General features: G+C 47.5%; 1 protein-coding gene across 2 annotated transcripts in view; it reads left to right on the forward strand.

Annotated features, from left to right (window-relative positions):
* MMP24 (matrix metallopeptidase 24) overlaps positions 1-19,729 on the forward strand; it is a 43,389-nt gene extending 23,660 nt beyond the window's left edge. For both annotated transcript variants that reach the window (XM_032126663.1, XM_032126664.1), the window contains exons 5-9: positions 2,207-2,368; positions 13,059-13,273; positions 14,600-14,738; positions 15,639-15,905; positions 17,190-19,729. In XM_032126663.1, the coding sequence (XP_031982554.1) occupies positions 2,207-2,368; positions 13,059-13,273; positions 14,600-14,738; positions 15,639-15,905; positions 17,190-17,527 (1,121 nt within the window). In that variant the 3' untranslated portion in view covers positions 17,528-19,729. The remainder of the gene's footprint in view (positions 1-2,206; positions 2,369-13,058; positions 13,274-14,599; positions 14,739-15,638; positions 15,906-17,189) is intronic.
* The last annotated feature ends 881 nt before the right edge of the window (positions 19,730-20,610 follow it).

The raw sequence follows: 20,610 nt of genomic DNA on the forward strand, positions 1-20,610 counted from the left end.
CCAGCCTCGACCATCCTGTGAGTCTGTGGGATTTGTTTTCCACCTGTAAAGTGGGCTGGCATTTATTTTGGGCAGCAACAAGTGATTGAAAGCTGTTTAAAACTAATTTAGCTTAAGGTAGTGCCTGATCTTATGTTCCTGGTAAAGGTTTAGGACATAGATGCAAGTCACTTCCATAAATTTATATGCAGATTTACAGAGAGAAAAGTTCTAGACCTGCTGGCAGCACAAATACTGCAGATACTTTAGCAATGCCACCGAGGGAAGGTGAAGGAAGATGTCCCTGAGCACAGGCAGAGCCTGTGAGCCTGTGGTGAGTGATGAGCAGAGTCTCATGAGGTCAGCTCTGTACTGAGTGACCTTTGCCGTGGACTTCCACGTGTGAGTAGTTGTGGTAGCAGTGAAAATGATGCTTTCACGAGCATTTAGGGTGATACAGGACTCCATTCAATTTTGCAAGACTACATTGAATCTCTGATTCCTGTTTGGAATTTGGGTGCTTCTTCTAAGCTTGAGTGTTTTTGAAAACCCCTGATCAGTCCTCCGAACTTTACCATAAAACTACTTCATGCATTTTATACTACGCTGTTGGACATGGTATTGACTTGTTCTGCACAAACCAGGTTTTTCAGCCACAGATGAGAAAAAAATAACTAAGTAGGTCTCCATGTGGATTTCCCAAATACAGAAATTCTAACATTTTAGGCTATATATGTTTTTGGACATTTGTATTTGAAAATTTATTTGAAATGCATTTGTATATTTTTACATATCTTGTGTATTCAGATGCTTTCCCCTCCAACTCAAATGTTTAGAGCACTTAACTGTTTTTGGTGTGGTACGTGTGGCTGGGGAAGCACTGCTTGGTACTGATTTTAGGTATCTTCAGATGCTGGCAAAGCTCCCTGCTGTGGAGACTCACAGACCCCTGAAACTGCTCTGTCATGTTTTTATGGGCAACAGTGAAGCAGTAACTATTTAAAAAGTGGAGATGGTTCTGTGCGAGTCACTGTTGCAACTCCTGTCTCAGGGAGAGCTCAGCCTTGTGCACAGAGCTGAGCATTGGTACCTCCAAGGCAGGGGCAGTTGGAGGTGTGGGGAAGCTCTTTGGAGAGGCTGCGGAGCAGCCACTGAACTGCCACTGACAACTGATTGCAAGTGCTCTTGGTTTCTGCCTTGCCAAAAAAATACAAAACCAGAGGAGCCCAAATTGAGGCAGAATTGAGGGCTCAGACATTTTCCTGCCATGAAGAGACCCTTACATCAGTCCTTGTTGGCTCTGTCTTCATCCCTACATAGCATTGCCTGGGTCACTTTCCAGTGCCCTTATGGAGTAGGACATCCAGGGACCACACTAGATCAAAGAGCTGAGGGTCCCAGACCCGTGGGACTGAAGAGGAATGTGTGCCTGTAGAGTTGAAGGTACCCCTACTTTGCACTCCTCCCAGCTTCTGCACCAGACAGGGCTCCTGAACCCTTCCTCTTCCTGTCAGGAAGAGTCCTGACCCTTCTTTCCTCCTTCTTCCTTTGTCTTCCACCACTGGGATCCAACCCAACCTTTTCCCTGTGTGGGACGGAGCTACCTGTGCTCAGCTCCTGCACACATGGCAGTGCCAGGGGTCCAGCAGAGTAAAAGCACATCGAAGAGCCTGCACTGGAGGAGATGGGGCTGCCCACATGGGACAGTGGGTCTTATCCTGGTCTTCTCTGTCCTTCCTCCTGCCTTGCCAAGTGCCTTCAGACCTCCCCTACAATTTGTTGGCCCAGGGCAGATCAGAGCACAGCGCCAGAGGACCCAGAAGGGGCACAAAGCACCCACCCCACCATGGATTAGCAGACTGTCTGTGTTCTCACCTCTCCTGGCAGCACTCAGATAAGGAGCCGGTGGTATCAGAGTGACCATTTTGTTGGCTATTTTCTGTAAATTCTCTACAAGAGAGTTTACAGTCAGTGTCCTTTCACTGCAGGCACTGCCTGTTTTACCTGCTCTGTCTGGGGCTGGCAGCCTCTGGCCCATTCCATGACGATGGCTAAAGGCTGTGCAGACTTTTGGGACTAAAACCATCTCCAGGAGCTGACCCTGGCACTGTGACCTGCTGTGCAGGAGGAGAGCAAAGCATTTGCTTCTGGCTTTATGGGCAAGAGGGGCTTGGGATGGCCTCAGGCCGTGGCTGTGTGCTAACCTGGCTGTGCCTTCCTCCCACAGGGAACGATCTCTTCCTGGTTGCAGTCCATGAGCTGGGGCATGCGCTGGGTCTGGAACACTCCAATGATCCCAGTGCTATCATGGCTCCTTTCTACCAGTACATGGAAACACACAACTTCAAACTGCCCCAGGATGACCTGCAAGGAATTCAGAAAATCTACGGTGAGCAACCCTATCTACTTCTTTACTTACACCAAGTTTGAGCCTAGAGACTATTTTACAATTAGCCCCCAAATGCCTGCAGATGGTGGGCTGCATTTCCTGCCAGAGCCGAGTGGGGAACTGTTTAAAGCCCTTGATCCAGGACTAAGTACCAGATGACTGCAAAAGTCAGGATAACCAAACCTCTGTGGTCCCACTGCTGCTTCATCCCTCACTGTGTCCCCAAATCAAGGAGGACTGCAAAGGGAAAAACAGGCTTTGCTGTACCCAAGGTTTGTCCATTAAGAACAACCAGTGCAAATAAAGGGAAAGAATGCAAAGAGCCTGCAACATCAAGGAAAGGTAAAAAGTATTTATGCACTCGTTTTTTTCCTGTTATATATAAGGTAGGGAAAGAAAGTTTGGATCTGCTTAGGGAACACTTTGCTTCTTTTAATCTCCAGCTGAACGTATTGTACAGCGTGTGTCACAAAGATATTTGGCTCAAGAAAAATAGGGAAAAGGGGCAGAGACATTATGGGAAAAAACCAAGGAGCTGCAGATGATGTGGTGCCCTGTGATGGGATCATGAATACCAGGGTGTGAGGACAGGAACTTGGAGACTTACTGGCTGAAGGAGACTCTGGGACCAAAGAGAAATCCAGGTTCTAGGAGCTCAAGGGGAGACTGAGACTAGTGGCCACAGTCTGTGGCAGTCTGCGGAAAACAGGTTTTATCAAACATCCCTGATTTCATTCTTTGTGGAAGGTGCAAGTTTGACAGAGAGGTTACTTAATAAATGCAGCACAGAGCAGTTGTGCTGTGTAACTGTGCAGCTGCAGTCAAATATTAGTTCCCAGAAGCCGTAGAGCAGATATGGTATGAACTAAAGGTGAAAAAAATACTTGGAAGGTGGTTGTCAGTGGGAAAGCTGGTGTTTCTCAGGGCTTGCTGCAGAGGTTGGTGGCAGGCCTGACACTAGTCAATGTTTGCATCAGTGATCTGCCAGTGAATTTGAAATTGCTGCTAATAGAATTTGTGTCAAGACCTGTGAGACTCTAAAGCAGTGCAGCAAGACTTTAGAGGTCTAAACTGTATCTCAGCTGTTTGAGCCAGATTTGGTGTTTATTTTCTGTGACTGGATTGAGATTCATTTATTTAAGTGCAGATGCCTGGCAAAGTCTCTTTCTGGGCTAATTTCTCTGACTTGTGCGGGCAGTGGGAAAAACCAGGCATTTGTAGAGTGCAGTCCAGCCTCAGTGTGAGGCAGATATCCAAGCAAGGTCCAACATATAAAATAAGGTGGCTTAAGGTACACCCAGGGGAACTATCTTGTCTCATTGGTACATCTTCTTATTGATCATTACCAGGCTGAAGTTGAATGTTAATTGTCCTGTGGTGTTGTTTAATTATGAATACTTTAACATAGTACGTGTTCTGGTGCTCAGGATAGTGGAGACTCTGGAGAGTTTTGAAATAAAGTGCTGTGGTAGTCAGTGTTAAACTTTCATTAAGTAATAGACCTAAGTGTTAATTTTTGAAAGCTGGCAAAATGTCATTGTGCTGTTTCTGTTTTGAAATGTTGATTTAGTTCCTGTGAACTTTGATTAAGCAGAAAAGAAAAAAACCATAATTTATTGCAGACAGTGGAAGTGCAATCAAGAAAAAATGACTGGTTTCTCTGTTTTCTGATGTGTTTTTGGAAAGGGAGCAGATAAGGAACTGACAACCTTCCTGCTTCACTTTTGGGGTTCAAGCCAAGATCAGCAGGGGCTGAGCTGGGACCAGCACTGCCCAGAATGGGGCTCTGAGGCCTTTGAGCTGGAGTGGGCTGGGGATGGTGTTGGGGGTTGTAGAGATAACTCATCCTGTGGGGAGAAGAAGGAGCAGCTTCTGCAGCAGGAGCTTTGCTTCCCCCAGGTAGAGATTTTGGCCCTTAGTACGGAGTTACAGTCCAAAAAATGAAGTTGAATTTAAAATTAGGTATTATGCTTATGGTTCACAAAGAAATTATGGAAAATGAAGGTGAAGGTTTCTCCCTGGAACTAATGGGAAAGAACAGAACCCTTTATCTTATCTTATCTTACAACTGAGAAGGGCCTGCTGAAATATCCTTCTTGTAGCTTTAGCAGGAACATTCAACTAATGCATTTTATTTCCACAGTGCCACTCTGCTTTGTTGTGCCTTGGGAATGCCAAAAGCCCATCTACCAGAGAACCTCTCCAAAACAAAAATCTCCTGCTTTCTTGGTGCTTTGACATTCTCTACAGTGCAGCAGCATGTGCTCAATATGTATTATTTAGTAACCTACTCTGCAAAGTCAGACACAGAGCCACTGTCTTGCCTGTAGCATCCTTTAAAAAAAATAATTATAATTAAAACTTCCAATTTTTCATTCCACTGAAGTTGCTAAAACAAAGAACAGAGGCTCTACTAAAGCTGAAGTCTATTTTGTCTCCTTCTTTTGAGAATGATGCGTTTCAAATGTGTTTTAAATATGTCCAGACCTGTCATATAATGATTTGTTGAATTTTTAATTTATTTTCTGCTGAATTTAATTCAAAACTCACCCAAAGAGTCAGTAGGTGATGTGAACTCTTGTTTGTGCTTCATGCTGATTAGTATAAGGTCAATGTTTAAAATGTTACTTCCATTTTGAGCTACTGAGGACAAGGCCAGCAGCTCCCTGTGTGACAGAGCTGCAACACAAGTCAGCAATATTCCCATCTCCTGAGCTGCTTCCTGTGGCATATTCCTTGACAAAACAAGGAAATACCGAGACTTTTCTTTATGTGTGTTTTTCAGAAGGATATCTCCCTCTGTACTTAGGTGCCCATGTCACAAGTGACATGCCCAGGAAGGAATTGAACTGGAAATGATACCAGTTTGTAGGTCCCCTGGATATCCTGTTGAGTTGCCTCTTAACTTGCTAGTTTTGAATCCAGGGCTGCAGGGTGGAGAGAGGAGAGATGCTCAGCTGAGCCTGAACTGGTCACTGCAGCAGTGGTCACCCTGTCCTGACAGGAAGGTGCAGGCAGGTGGGACTCGGCGTTCTCCCAGGTTACAAGTGACAGGACAAAACAAAACAGCCTCAAGTTGTGTCAGGGGAGTTTTAGGCTGGGTATTAGGGGAAATTTCTTCACTAAAAGGGTGGTCAGGCACTGGGACAGGCTGCCCAGGGCAGTGATGGAGTCACCATCCCTGGTGGTATTCAAAAAAAGTGTGAATGTGGCACTTGGTGACAGGGTTTAGTGATGGGCTTGGCAGTGCTGGGTTAAGGGTTGGACTTGATCATCTCAGAGGCCTTTTCCAACCCGACTGATTCTGTGATTCCATTATTCTTCAAGTCCTGCTCTCTGTACTGGTTTGCAGTGGGTGATGAAGCAGCCTCTCACTGGGAGTGACTCTTGTGATACTGTGTCTGGGGAGCAGAGGGCTTGACATGACGTGCAGGGAAACTCATGTCCACAGGCTGGTTAACCAGGCCATTGCCTTCAAGGGCCTTTCAAAGCCTAGGGTCACAAAGGGGAGGTCTCCTAACCACTCAAAGGTAGACCAGGAGACAACCTCAAAGATCTGAGTCATCCCAAATCCCACTGAGGAAGTCTCAGCCTCGCACATCTTTCGTGCAGCTCAAGAGAAGAGCTCCCAGTCAGTGCACATGCTGCACCCCTGAGGCCTGAGGTCCAGAGTGGTCATGAAACCACTCTAGTCCCTGGCCGAGGAACTGGACAACACCAGCTCTGACATCCAGGAACAGGGGATCAGCAGGGCACAGTGTCCATGAGCAAACAGAACCTTCTGCCAGTCCCGCCTCCCCAGTGCAGTGTGCACGGGTTCCATAACCTCCCTCCCCTTTTCCCAGTGCCAGCCATAGAGATTCTTGTAACCTACAGACTCTTGTGACCATCCCAGATCCTTGTAAACTACACCTGTGTGTGAGATGGCTTGTGAGGGAACAGCAGAAAGACCTGGTGGAGAATTTCCATGTAGTGACACTGCACTGGGACCATCAGCGCAAGCTTTGCTGTCATGCAGGACCTGGAAGTGTTCTCTGAAAATGTCCTCTTGTACATGAGGAGGAAATAAAATAACATCCAAGACCTCATCTGTAGAAGCTGCAAGACTTGGGACTTGTGGATCCGTGTCCCGTGGTGCTGTGCTTATAGGAGAGGGGAAGGCAAATGCTTGGCACTCAGGAATCTGGAGGGATGTGCCCTGGTGCCACATCTCTGGCATGCTGCAGAGATACCAGATCCCCTCTCTATGTTGCATCACTTCATTTGCACCTTTCCTCCTGTCCACGGACTCTGTTGAACCCAGCAGAAAACATCAGACTCCACCTCTGGTGCATCCACAGATCTCACCTGCTGTATGCCATTCCTCTGGAACACAGGGAGTAACTGCCTGGTTCCTGGTGCTCTCCTTGGGCTCCACCTGACACCTGGAGGATTCTGCCAAAGGGGAGGCTGAGAGAGAGCCCATCTCTCTTGGGAGGTTTCTCAGCTGGTGGAAAAACACTGGTGTGTGTTATGGCTGGGTAGGAAATACTTTTCTCATCCTACAGATTCTTCTGAGTGTAGGAAAATGTTCTGTTTTGCTGTGGAGCAGATGTCAGGCTTCTGAAAGTTTTTCCAGAAGGAAACTGGAGCATCTTGCAGAGTCCCAACCTCTCATCATTTGCCTGCCCAAGCCTGGGAATTTTCGACCCAGTTTTCTGGCACCCAAAGCAGAGAACCCAAGTGCAAGGTGAATCACCTCGTTCCAGAGCCCAGGAGAGCATTCCCTTTGGCTTAGAGCAAAGATGTCTGCTGCGGACACTTGTCTGCCAGGTGAATGCTCTATCACCTGCAGGGCAGTTGTCATTCAGAGGAGAATGTCCATGTGAGAAGGGCTTGAGAAACCCTTCCTGCCACCCAGTGATGATCATGGGGGCCTTGACTGTCCGCCCGTTGTTCTGTGGGTGCTGGGGCTTGTTCTGCACTGTGGCAAGGATCCAGGCTATCTGGAACATCTTAATTCACTTCAGCCCTGAAGGCTGAGCCCAGAAGTGCAAAGTGCTCTCTGGGTGAGTTTATCAAGTGAGTGAGGGGAAGGAGTCCTTCCTGCACTTGGAGTTTTGTGGACAATCTCTGGCCCCTGAGGTGGCTTGTTGGCAGCTGCATCATGTAGTGTGAACAGGGGCCTCTCTGCACTGCCCTGGAGCCTGCAGAGCAGCCAGGTGGGTTTCTCTTGCTCTCCCTAGCTCCCTTGGATTGTAGGCTTTGATTTTAAGCTGAAGAGCCTTGCCTGTGTAGCTGGACAGCTGGTTCAGTGCCACAGAAACACGCAGGCAGCTCAGCTTTTTCAAACCAAAACCCTCCTCTGTGTTATTCAAACCATAACTGCAGCCAGGAGGATAGTTTTCTTCTTGGAGTGAATATTAAGAAGATAAGGACAGGCCTTTGTTTGCAAGTGGATGGTTCTCTCCCCTGAGCTGACCCAAAGCCTCTTCTGTGCTGGCAGGTTTGGGGAGCCACTGGCTGGGACAGGCTGAGCCACGAAGGTGCTGAGCCTCCAGGCAGGTGCTGTGCAGCTGAGGGAACACTCTGTCAATAGCCAGGAGGACAGTACAATTATATTTTGTCCTCAACTATCGACACAGTGGCTCCTAAATGCCTCCTCTCTCTGTGTTATCTTCACAGGTCACCTTGGTATTCAGATGGTCTGCGACAGAGGAAGCATGAAGGGAGGAGGCTAAGTGCCAGTGGTGGAAGTCACACTCTGAAGGTGATCTGCTGTGACCCAAAAGCTTTCTGACATTCTTTGCCTTGCTTCTGATAGAGAGGAAGAAACACTTCTTCTCCACACAGTGTCTGTAAAGTCCCAGCAAGTTGCTTCCCTGCAGAATGTGTAGTTTCCAGCTCCAGGGGATTTCTTTCCTGCTTCCTGTGTGGAAGTGGCTGCAGGATCAGTCCCATGGGTGGACTTGGCTCTGGTGCTGGGATCACACATCATAACTAGGTGACTGGGTTCAGGCCCATTTGCAGACCCATGCAATAACCTCTCTCACTCAGGTTTTTCTAATTAGATATTTTTCCTCTGTCTGATTCTCTGAAGTTGCTCGGAAGTGTAGTGACAGAGGATGTTGCCTGGTCAGTCACACACTGGTGGGTGTGATCAGTCCCTGTATTAAATACCACAGCACATCTTAAGTGACCCTTTGTTCACACACTCATCTGTGCTGCTGGTAAACCTGTTCCATCCTGCCTTGAGCTGTTTTGGAGGCAGGTTACTGTGATGAAGTCTGGAAATGGGAATGACCGGGGAGCTTTCCTAATGGATGGGGTCTGCTCATTCTGCTTGCATGCCAGGTTGGGCTCTGCAGTGCCTTAGGTCTTATGAGGGAGCATCTTTCTCCACCAATGCACAGGCTGTGCTTCTGCTTCCCATTCCCAAACCTGTTGACCAAATTCTGCCTGAGTAGTACTTGGACCTGAGGATTTCCATGTTTTCTGTGTGCTCCTGTGCTCTTCTCATGTGTACAGTTGTTGGATCACCTCCCACCTTTAGCCACACTCAGGGACAAAGTGGAGGCAGCAATTAAAAATAAAAGGGCAGTCCATGTAAGTATGAGAGGAGACAAGCCTTCCATCAGAATAAATTAGAAGGCCTGGGTTATAAAAACAAAAAAAGGAGTGAAAGATAGCAAGGAAACATCTGTGGCTGGCAGGGAAAGACAGTAAGAGGAATATTTGAAGTGAAATGACAAAATCTGCATCCAAGCAGGTTGCAGAGCACCTGCAGCACGTGTAGGAAGCCTTGCCAGGGCCAGGTCCCCCTTCAGAGCAGTGTGCTCAGCTCTGTTTTGGCCATGGCCAGCAGTGAGTACATACAAGGCCAGCTTCCCTTGTTGGGCCTGACTTGAGATCTCTCTCCACTGTCCTGGCAAATGTTTTCCTTAATGCAAATCCCTGGTTCATCTGAATCCTTGCTGCTTGGCACCATCCTGACCACGGTGTGTACAACTGCTTCTGCCGTGCACTTCTCTGTGTGTGGCTGCAGTGGCATTTTAGGGCTAATTAAAACCTTTACATTGGTCCCCTGGGTTGCAGGTGCTGTTTGAACTTTCCTCTTCTCCACAGATGACTGTGACAGGCCTTGGGCACTGAAGGTGAACAGGGGAGCTGTATGGGACTGCCTGTACAGGGCAGGGCAGGCTGTGACTGGGTACACAGGTGGTCTTCGCTTGTGCAGAGCCAGTGGATTAGTAACTCCAGTCATGCAGGAGGTGTTAAATTTCCATCATAAAAGCGTAACACTATAGTGCCTGTTCTGCACCTTATGGTCAGATTCTCTGTGTGTCAGATTCTCTGTGTGTCAGATTCTGTGTGTGTCAGATTCTTTGTGTCCGATGGCTCTTTGTCATCAGACACATTCATCTTTTTTTTTTTTTTTTAAGGTACTATTCCTGTCTCACCCTTTTTTCCTGTTAAAAGAGAGGGAGAAGGAATTAATGTCGTGTTCTCATCTTACTGCTTGTGGTCATCTCTGGCAACAGAAATGCACCTCATGCACCTTGGTCAGTGCATGGCAGCATTTGCCCCTTGCAAAGGGGAGGGAACAGCAAACACCTCCCCTGTGTTTCTGCAGCAATGGGCTATAGCTGACCCTTGTGCCAGGCTGCTGGCAGGGGAATCCTGTCAGGTAGGACAGGCATTAGAGGTTTTCCAGTGTTATTTACCAACCACATCCACTGAAAGCCATGGGGAAGGCAGCACAGGAGGGAAGGGGTCATTCTGCTGTTTAATGAGCGTCTGCAGTGCTCAGTAAATCACCAATTATTGTCCCCTTGCTTAGGTCCCAGTCAAAACTTCTCTTTGCTAAAGCAAGCATTTCCATCTTCACTGAGCATGTAAATTGTTGGTTTTCAGACTTCATTTACTTGGGTTCTGTCACTGGCACCAAGTGCCATTTTTGACATCCAAAACTGGTTGTGAACTTCCTGCTCCTTTAGTTGTTCCAGGCAGGAGCTGAACCCTGCTGCCCCCTCCCATGTGAACAAACCAGAACCCCGTCTGTCCTTGTGCAGGGTCTGTCTGGGGCCTCTTTCCCCACTCCTAGCTGTGCATGCCCCACTGTACCAACTCAGTCCTGCCTTCAGGAGCTTTCCAGCCTGTGCCAGACATCCAGCTGACATGCTGCCCTTGGGGAGGTGCCTTTGCTTCACACCACAGAAAGGTCCTGTGGGTGTGGGAGCAGACAGTGTCAGTGGCTGCCAGCAAGAATAGCAGCAGTACATGTGGAGAGCCAGCAGTACACAGGGATGGTGTGAAATAAATAAGGTCCTGAGGACTGAGACACCTGCTGTGTATATATTTTGAGGAAGGAGGTGGTTTTGTGGGTCAGCTCTTGCTGTGCCCTGTGGTGCCTGTTTGCAGCTGCAGCATCCTGGATTGTGCTCAAGAAATACATCTTCAAGTTTAGGTTGGTCCAGAAAGGATGTATTTAATGAACCTGAGTGTGACCAAAAGCACAGCAGTTGCAAGGACCAGGCTCCAAAAGCACCTCCTGAGCTGCACTGCAGCACTGCTGTGGATGTGCCCACCCTGCCTGGTCCAGCCCTGCTGCTCAGGTCACAGGCACTGTCTGGAGACCTTGGCTGCATCCCATCTGGGGAAAAACCACAGGTCTCTGGCAGTAGCAGTATCAGAGTTTGGAAATTCTATGGTCAGCTAAACCACTGGGCACTGACCAGGTAAGATTGGGAGGGGATGAGAAATACACAGTATCAGTATAGTATTTGTATCCATTTCATGTAGACAGCTTTCCAAGAAGCCTCATCTAAAGTATTTCTGTAAGCAATATCTGATGTCTTTTATTAAAGCTCTGGGATAAAGTAAATACAAATAGTTGCTAATAACTGCATATGGTACAAAGTGTTATGAGGACAAATTGCCTTGAATAAATACAGTCATCCATTTGAAAAGCTTCAGGAAAGAGGTGTAAGTCTCAAGACCTTGAAACCAAAATCCATTGCAGCAACAGACCAAAGGAACTGCTCTATTTAGTTCATTGAAGAGAATTTTAAAAGCATTCCCATCAAAATCTATAAATGATTAAATGTTGAGATGCTGGACATAAGAAAGAAAACACTGAATTTAATCCTGCACAAACTCAGGCAATGGGTAAGGCTGACTTCAACTATGATAGGGCTTAATCATTAGAGCAGTTTACTGTGCATTATAGAGGATTTTCTATGCTTGAAATCTAGAAAATGGGCTGTATCTGCCCTGGAAACACTGGGCTCACCACAGGACTCGCTGGTGGAGGTTTCTGGCCTGGTACTGCAGGAAGTTGAACTTTATCATCCAAGTGGTACTTTCTGAACATAATATCCATGAAACCTGGACACGAGATCCTTACTGTTACATCCTTATTGACAGTTATTGAGATGGCTTTCTCTGATGGCTTCTCTGTCATTAGCTGTGAGGATTTTCCTAATCTGGTCCCCTTTCCAGGACATGTTAAGCACTCATCCATTTTAGGAACCCTTTGAAAACGGAACATTTAAGAGTTAAGCTGCCATGGGGACTCAGGCACCAAACCATCATTTCAGACTGCACAGTTCAAAGTGTTTGTCTGCAAAAACCCTCTTCTAACCCCACAGATGTGTGGCCTCCACAGGTACCTCAATCCTTCCTCATAAATCCCTTCCCTGGCTTTGGGCAGGTGCCCAGCTCGGGGTGACTCTTCCAGGCTGTGAGGATGAGCCTTGTCCAGGGCCAGTGTTCACCCCCAGCTGGGGTGCAGCACCTTGGCCCGAAACAGTGACACTGAAACAGCACCCATGACAGCAGCCGCCATTCTGCCCACGGGGGGTTTGTCCTACAGGCTCAGAATGGAATTGAAACCTTGATCCCAGCAAATAAACCATCTTCAGATCTCAAGCTCACCGAAATCTCTTGCTCTAGTGGCCTTCTGTTTCTTGCCATGTTAACTCGTGGCCTTCTCTGAGAAGCAACAAGGAACCTGGGACTCTCTGAGTGAGATGTGGTCCAGATTTCCCTCTAACTGTTAATGAAAACTGCAGAGGCAGTTTAAGACCTCTGCTCCAGTCTAACTCACTCATACTTTTATTTCTCTGTACATTCCTGCAGCCTTGTCACATCCCAGAGCTGAGCTGGGGAAGGATGGAAAGGGAGAGCTGTGCTGGGAGGGCATCACTTGAGTGGGATAAGGTTCCTTGTAACACCTGTTTGTCAGGGAAAGCACAGATTGGTAACTGACCTGTAATAAAGTATTCCCCGCAGTTCCCCTACAATGTAGCATTGGTTTTCACACCATTTTTTTTTTCTGGTTTTGCTTTGGTTTCTAGGGTTTTTTGTTGCCTTTTTTTATGGTCTACTAAACATTTCTATTCAAGGGTTACGACCTTTCATTTCAGTTGGGAACGTGACTGGTGTGGCTCCTCCTTCCTTTTAGCTCCAGCCTCCTTGGGAAGACCTACAAAAACATTCTGTCTCTTCTTCAGTTCTTATCACTTGTCTGTTTTGGGATAGTTTTCACTTGTGGATGCATCTCATTCTGCTCCCCATTTCTAGGAAGTGAGCTCTGCATCAGGAGTATATAAATCCCTGGCAGTGCTGTCCATCCAGCCTGGAGCCTTTTAAAGCTTACAGAAAAACCAAGCGTGTCCAATTTACTAAACATATTCCTTTTCACTTCTAGGTCCTCCTGTTGAGCCCCTGGAGCCAACCAGGCCTTTACCAACTCTTCCTGTTCGCAGAATTCACTCCACTTCGGAAAGAAAACACGAGAGACAGCCACGGCCTCCCAGTCCTCCTCTGGGTGACAGGCCAGCTCTCCCTGGCTCCAAACCGAACATCTGTGATGGCAACTTTAACACTGTGGCTCTCTTTAGAGGAGAAATGTTTGTTTTCAAGGTACTAAGAATTCCCGCTTACCCATGAGTCTTCCCTTCATTTTATTGCTGGAAAGGGTTAATAGAAGTATTTGGTAGTGAGATTTGAAATGGCTGTGAAAATAGCTCTGTTCCTCTGGGGGTGATGACTGAGCAGTATTGGAAGGAAGTGTAAGCAGATTGGCTCTGTAATATTTGGAAACAGTGCCTGATGGGATTTACAAAATGCCCAGGCAGCCTGTGCTCCAAAATGTGAACTGGGTGCATTGGCAGAGACCATTGGCAGACACCACCAAGCCTGAGAGGAGCCACCTGTAAAGCCAGGGAGCAATACCAGTGCCACGGTTAACCACAGAATCCTAGAGTGGTTTGGGCTGGGAGGGACCTTAAAGACCATCTTGTTCCACTCCCTGCCGTGGACAGGGACACCTTCCACTAGACCAAGCCCCATCCAAGCTGGCCTGAAACACTTCCAGGGATGGGGCAGCCACAGCTTCTGTGGGAACAAGCCTCGTTGTCTCAGAGGTGACATGCACAGAGCTGGGGCTTTGGGAACACTCAGCCTACCTGGGGAGTTTGAGTCAACCTTCCTTGTAAACTACAGCCAGGGAGGAAGGAGAGGCTTTGCTCAATAACCCATTAGGGTGCCTTGAATATGGACATCCATGATCCCCTTCCCAAAATACCAGTAGCTTTCACTCTGCCCAATGGGTATGAAGTGTGCAGATATATTGAGGGTTATTAAATGGACAAACCACATCAATTGCAGAATATTACTGAAATGAAACTAGTTGAAGGTTGGGATGGTATCTGGGAGAAGTCTCACAGGTTCTGTCCTGCTCATGCTCATCCCTGAGCATCCACTGCAGCTTTAACTAATGATCTAATATCTAAAGGAATATTTCATAACTCCTTTGTGCCTTCAGACCTTGTGTGTTTCACACAGTCACCAGGTAATGTTCAGGCTGTCTGGCTCTCCTGGCCTCTGAGAGTTGAGCTTCAACTGTACCAGGACAAGCAGGACACCTCAGTGACAAGACATGGAGAGGTCACAATGCTTACAGCTGTGGACTCTCTTCCCCCTGCTCCTTTTCCCTCTCCTTCTTTCCACCCTTTTTCACAGCACCATCAATCAACATCTCCCCCTTTGGGCTGCCATCTTCCCCCCAGAGCACTTCCCACACTGAAGACAGTGTTGGGCTGGGTTGGAGCTGTCACCTGAAGCAGGACTTGTGTCTGTAATGGTTGTGGGGCCTAGGCAAGAATTAGCAGTGCTGGATGCTGGACCCAGCCAGGTCTGACTGCAAGACAAAAATACTCAGTCTCAAGAGGCTTCTGGTTTTCTCAGGATCGCTGGTTCTGGCGTCTGCGCAACAACCGGGTGCAGGAGGGGTATCCCATGCAGATTGAGCAGTTCTGGAAGGGCCTCCCTGCAAAGATCGACGCAGCCTATGAGCGCTCTGATGGCAAATTCGTTTTCTTCAAAGGTACAGTACAGTTCAGTATGAGCCAACCACTCCTGCCTCACCTCAGGCTGCTTTTAGGGCATGAAAATGGTGAAAACAGGTACGCTGCACCCTTGTCCTTTTCCAAGGGGGCACTTCAAGCAGCCACATTGATCCTTCAAATACAGTTCAGTGTGGGCTGGCCTTGCCAGGAAAATCTCTGTATAGAGTTAAGATCAATTAGGGGAAGTTGGCTTTCATGTGATAACAAGAAACAGCTCCTATTTCCCAGGGAGTGTCAGTTCCCTCCCTATCCTTGAACACCTTTCACCAGGGCACTGAGGCCTCTCCAGGTGCAGGGCACTCCCAAACCTCATTTCTGGACAAGTGTCTCCTAAAGAGACAAAATGACCAACCTTGTGCTGGGACCCACTTTAGCTCCTTGTATGGTGACAGTGTCTGAACAGGATCCTGTAACTTGAGAGCAAGTTGTGAGCAAGGAAGCGTGGCTGGAAAGCATGTCCAGTACAAAACCACAGGCTTCTGAATTTGTGTCTGCAGCTTCAGTACCTCAGCTTTCTAAACTGTATGAAAACTTGAGAAGGCTCAGGGAAAGGCAACAGAAATGTCTAAAAAGCTTGGGCTGACCAACACCTTAGCCTGAGCAAGGGATGGCAGACAGGGGATGAGACAAGTCTTTGAAATCATTACTGGCATGAGAAGGTAAATGGGAAAGGGCTGTTCAACAGCTCTCCCAAAACAAGAGCTGACAAGCAGCAGATGAAATAAGGTTTCAGATTCAAAATGGAGGAGCAGCTTTTTCACAGATTACAGTTAAGCCTGGAAGCCCTCAACATCCTATGGTTCACTGCAGTTGGTTTAGGTTCGTATTGATTCAACTCCTAACCAGGCCAATCTGTTTGTGTCCTCACTCACCTCTAGGAGATAAGTACTGGGTTTTTAAGGAAGTGACGGCAGAGCCAGGCTACCCTCACAGCCTGGTGGAGCTGGGGAACTGCCTGCCCCGGGAGGGCATCGACACGGCACTGCGCTGGGAGCCCGTGGGCAAAACGTACTTCTTCAAGGGGGACAGGTACTGGAGGTACAACGAGGACAAGAGAGCAACGGACCCAGGATACCCAAAGCCCATCACCGTGTGGAGAGGAATCCCTCAGGCTCCTCAGGGGGCTTTCATCAGCAAGGAAGGCTGTATGTGTCTGCAGTCATTACAGCTGTGAGATCGGGAAGAGCTGGTCTGTGCTGGGAGCTGGGCGGTTGGATGTGGAGTGTTTTGAGTATTTTCTGATCCAGGAATCAAGTCTCAGAAGCCCTGGGGTCATCTGGGCTTTGTGAGCAGCAGCAGTTTGAGATCCTTCCTGACCCTTGTCCCAACCCACACACCTCCTTCAGCTGCTAAACCACATTATGACAATCCAGCTCATAGGGAATGGGATTTTTCTGCCACAATAGACCCAACTTTTCCTGGGCCCTGTTTCTGAGGATGCTGGAAGTTACATTTCCTCCTAATTTACCTGTGGTGAGCTCTGGCTCTCTGCTGAAGGCTCCAACCTGTCTGATGTTAGCAGTTAGCCTTGAAGTTATGCTCTGAGTAGGGGCTTGGAGCTCCAGAGAGGCTCCTTCCAACACATTTCTTTCTCTGATTTGAAGAGTTCCTCCTCCTCCAGTTAGGGAAAGAGCCAACAGAAGGGGCTTGTGCCATTGAGGCTGTGTTCAGATCTGGAGCTGTGGTGTGAGAGGAGGGCTGTAGGGCTGGGCCAGGCTGGAGGATAGCAGTGAGACCAGCTAAGCTGGGGAACAGTGCAGGAGACCAGCACTTTTCACCACAGCTCCCTTCTCCTGTTCTCTTTCCTTTTTTTCTAATAACTTGAGAGTCATTAGAAAATGAGTCATCTGGGGAGAGAGAGGTGCTTCAAACAACATGTAGCATAAAGCATCACCCTTTTATTAGCAGCAGGACAGCACTGCTCCTTAACACAGGCCAAATCTTCGTGATTCTGTGGCAAAAGGATTCATCTTACTCAGCATTTGCTCCCTCAGGCTGAATGAACAGAAGCCTGGTGTTCTTCCAAACACTGTCACACCCAGGCACATGTTGGCACCCTGCAGATGATGTTAATCACTTGGTAATGACGAGCACATCTTTACAGATGGTGTAGTAAAAAATAACTCAGTGCAGAACCCTTCCTTTAAAGTTAGTAGGGCTTTGTTTTTTAATTCTCAGCTTGTCTTGGCCAAGGGGAATGGTGTTCCATGGGCAATGTTGAACACACAAGCCAGGGTTATAGCTTCTCCTTTAAATCCCAGCTCCAAAACCACATTGACTTTACAATGGCTTGGGAATGCCCTGGATAAAAGTGTTTTATTGACTTAGGTAGTGGCTAGTTTCAGTTGTCCAGGCTCCCTTAATGTCCTTCCACAAGCACAGCTCATTAACCGGAAATAGTGAGAAATACTCTTTGTTTTGTCTCCTAGTTTACACCTACTTTTACAAAGGGAAAGAGTACTGGAAGTTTGATAACCAGCGGCTGAGTGTGGAGCCAGGCTACCCCAGGTCGATCCTCAGGGACTGGATGGGCTGTAACCAGAAGGATGTTGAGCGGAGCAAGGACCGGCGCCTCCCGCACGACGATGTGGATATCATGGTGACAATAAACGACGTGCCCAGCACTGTCAATGCCATCGCAGTGGTGATCCCCTGCATCCTGTCCCTGTGTATCCTTGTCCTGGTATACACAATCTTCCAGTTTAAAAACAAAGAGGTGCAGCAAAATGTTGTGTACTACAAAAGACCTGTCCAGGAATGGGTATGACACAGCCCGCTGCACATTTCAACTCATTGAGCTGATGAGGACTATGGACACACACAAAAAAGAGAAAATGCATTGAAAAGCCTACCAAACAAAACTACTTCAGTGACCTACAAGTTTTGAACACCCTGGGATGGAAATAAGCAGGAAAACTGGAAAAAATACAGGCAGGCAGCCTTGCAGTGTGGAGCCTCCTTCCTTCGTGCTGCTTAGGTCACCTGCCGGTCGCGGTGCCATCCACTGGCTCGCTCTGCCAGCACCAGAGTCTTCGAGACAGGTTTCAACTGATCTGGGAAACTTCCTTCAGTTCCCTGCACCAGTGCTCCCTGTTAAACCCAGCATTCTCCAGTGTAGCTAAACCACCTCTGAACAGAACCATTTTTTTAATAGCTGTCTCATAAATGAATTAAGATCATGAAATCTATGAACAAGAACAATTTCAGTGTCATAAGCAGAAGACATTCTGATGCTGAATCATTCTAAAAAATCTTCTTAGTTTATTACAAAATCCAGGGATCTGCCTGGATACAATTTTCCAATACCTGCTGGTCAGATGTTTTGTACATTCATAACTAATCAATGCTGCCACTCAGCACAGTGCACAAGGAACCACCGAGCACTCAAAGAGGTACCGGAGTGTGGAGCAGAAGCTCAAGAAGCACCAAACAGACACCTGGCAACATCAAGCCCTAGACTGGGACAATCTGAAGACAAAGTAATTTGGTCTAAAAATAAAAAAACCAACCAAAAAACAATCATGGTTTTTGTTTTGGGAGCCACTCATGAAAGAAATATTTAAATGTCATGTAAGTTGGTTTAAGCTCCTGCCAGCAAGAACCGATGGTTACCAAAATACCGGGAATGTGTATAGATGCAGACTGCACTCTGCCTGTTAAGACGCTGGGAAAAGATGAGTTGTTGTTCCGTGGCATGTGTAACTAGATTGTGGAATTTGTACGTTGGGTTTCAGGAGAATGGAAATGTTTGTTTGGAGTGAGGTTGTCATTATATTTTGCTGAAATAATCAAGGTACAGTAAGAATTAGGCCTGTTTATAAAACTAAATCCAACCCCTGTAGATGTTACAAACATTGTATGCCTTCAAAATTGGGGGTTATTTTTTGTTTCACTCACGTCTTCACAGGCAAATATTTGGCAAGGACCAAAGGAAGCATGCCACACAGTAGAATGAGTTGACCATGTTTGACAGAGCCATAAAAATCAGGTAAAGGCAAAAAAACCACCTTAACTTTCAGCTAGTGACTTTCCACAGATCTCTTCCTACAACAGTAGCTTCTATTTATCCCTCTTACAGTTGTAAGTGGTTCAGGACATTGTGCCCTAACCATAAACTTTTGATTTTCATGTTGATGCTGATATTTTTACCATGTTGAATAAGAGTGGAAGAGTCTATTGCAGCACAGTGTAACAGTGAAGTCCAGCACTGTACAGAAGTGCCATCCATGTCAGCACAGGAATTGCTTTGCCTGCTCACCCTGGGGAACAGGTGATTAACCTAAACCCTCTGCCTATAACTGAATTCTATTGAGTGCAATGGAAGTGCAATGCACAGAATGTCCACTTAGTATAGAAAAAGTACAGCTTTATAATGTCAGCTCTGAAAAAAACCCCAAGGACTACAAACATGCTAAAACTATTCCTAATTACAATGAGGAACGAAGCAGCAGAGAGATTGTTAGCATTCCGGATTGCTAATTAGTGCTCAAATATTGCTCTGGTGAAGCAGGATAGACACATAGATTCGTCTGGTGAAGCCCACTAGGACTGCATTAATGCGTGGTTTCAAATTGTATTTTGTCCTTCATAACTGATTTCCATAGCCAAGCTGTTTATTGTGTTTAAACATAAACTATTACCAACATATTACAAAGTAAGTGAGAAGCTCGTAGATGCGAAACTTTGAACTGTAGTGACAAAACGTGCTAACGTCTCATGATGGGTGAAGGGAGTGCGAAGGACCAAACAAAGTCAGAGCTACTGATCAGACACCCCCACGCTACTCCGCGTTGCTCTGTGTACCAGAGGTGTGGTGGGACACACACCACGGACGCCACAGCCACATGGCACCTCGGTCTCATCTGTACGCTGCCATCTCGCCGGGACTGCGACAGCCCAAGCCTTTGAGCAACTTCCAACAGCCATCATTAAAAAAAAAAAAAAAAAAAAATTAAAAAAAAATTTACAATGGAGAGCCATGTCTGGGTTTGTTTGTATTTTCTCCTCCCTGCTGCAAAGGTAGGGTTTTGGCCTGTCCAAGGAACGAGCTGCTCAGGCAGCGCAGTGCCTGGGTGCGCTGGAGGCTGAGCAGTGTGCCCGGCTGCAGCAAGGCGAGCTGCTGCCCTGGGCTGCCAAAACCCAGCCTGAGCTGCTGTCCTGGGCTGCCAAAACCCAGCCTCAGCTGCTGTCCTGGGCTGCCAAAACCCAGCCTGAGCTGCTGCTCCACAGAGCCACAGAAATACCTCGGGGCCTTTTCTACCTGCCCTGGGGCAGGTGTTACGGTGTTGGAGTTTCCAGGGGGTGAGGTATTGCAGGAGGTATTCAGGGGGTGAGAACAGCACTCTGCAGCCACAGGGGGGTAAGCAGCTTTCCTCCAGCACAATCCCATTTGTTATCATCTCTGTTTTGCTATGATCAGCCCCTGGACAGTCCTAGGGTAACTTGGATCTGGGCACAAACATGTTTTTTGTGTAAGGGACAGTTCCCACCCCTGAGCTCTTTGCTGGGATCCTGTGCTGTGCTGCAGCACTGGACTCGCTGCCCATCAGCCTGGCCAAAGCTCTCTGTAGGCAGGGGCTGTGTTCCAGCTCCTGTCCAGAAGTGCAGGACATGTTGTTCCCACAGGGGAGCAGGGATCAGCAGTGCTAATTCAACTCTCACAAGCAAAAGGCTGTTCTAAGTGTATTCCTGTGATCCTGCTCTGCACCACGGGGGTTTGGACAGCCCAGGGACCCCGAACACCCTGGACAAGCTGCCAGGGTGCCACGCTCACTGTACTGCACTCAATATCCTATTTGGTTTTTTTCCAGTTTTTGACTACTTTGAATAATTTCATCACCATGCAGGCTC

Source organism: Corvus moneduloides, chromosome 17 (assembly GCF_009650955.1).
Source record: "Corvus moneduloides isolate bCorMon1 chromosome 17, bCorMon1.pri, whole genome shotgun sequence".
Classification (NCBI taxonomy): Eukaryota; Metazoa; Chordata; class Aves; order Passeriformes; family Corvidae; genus Corvus; species Corvus moneduloides.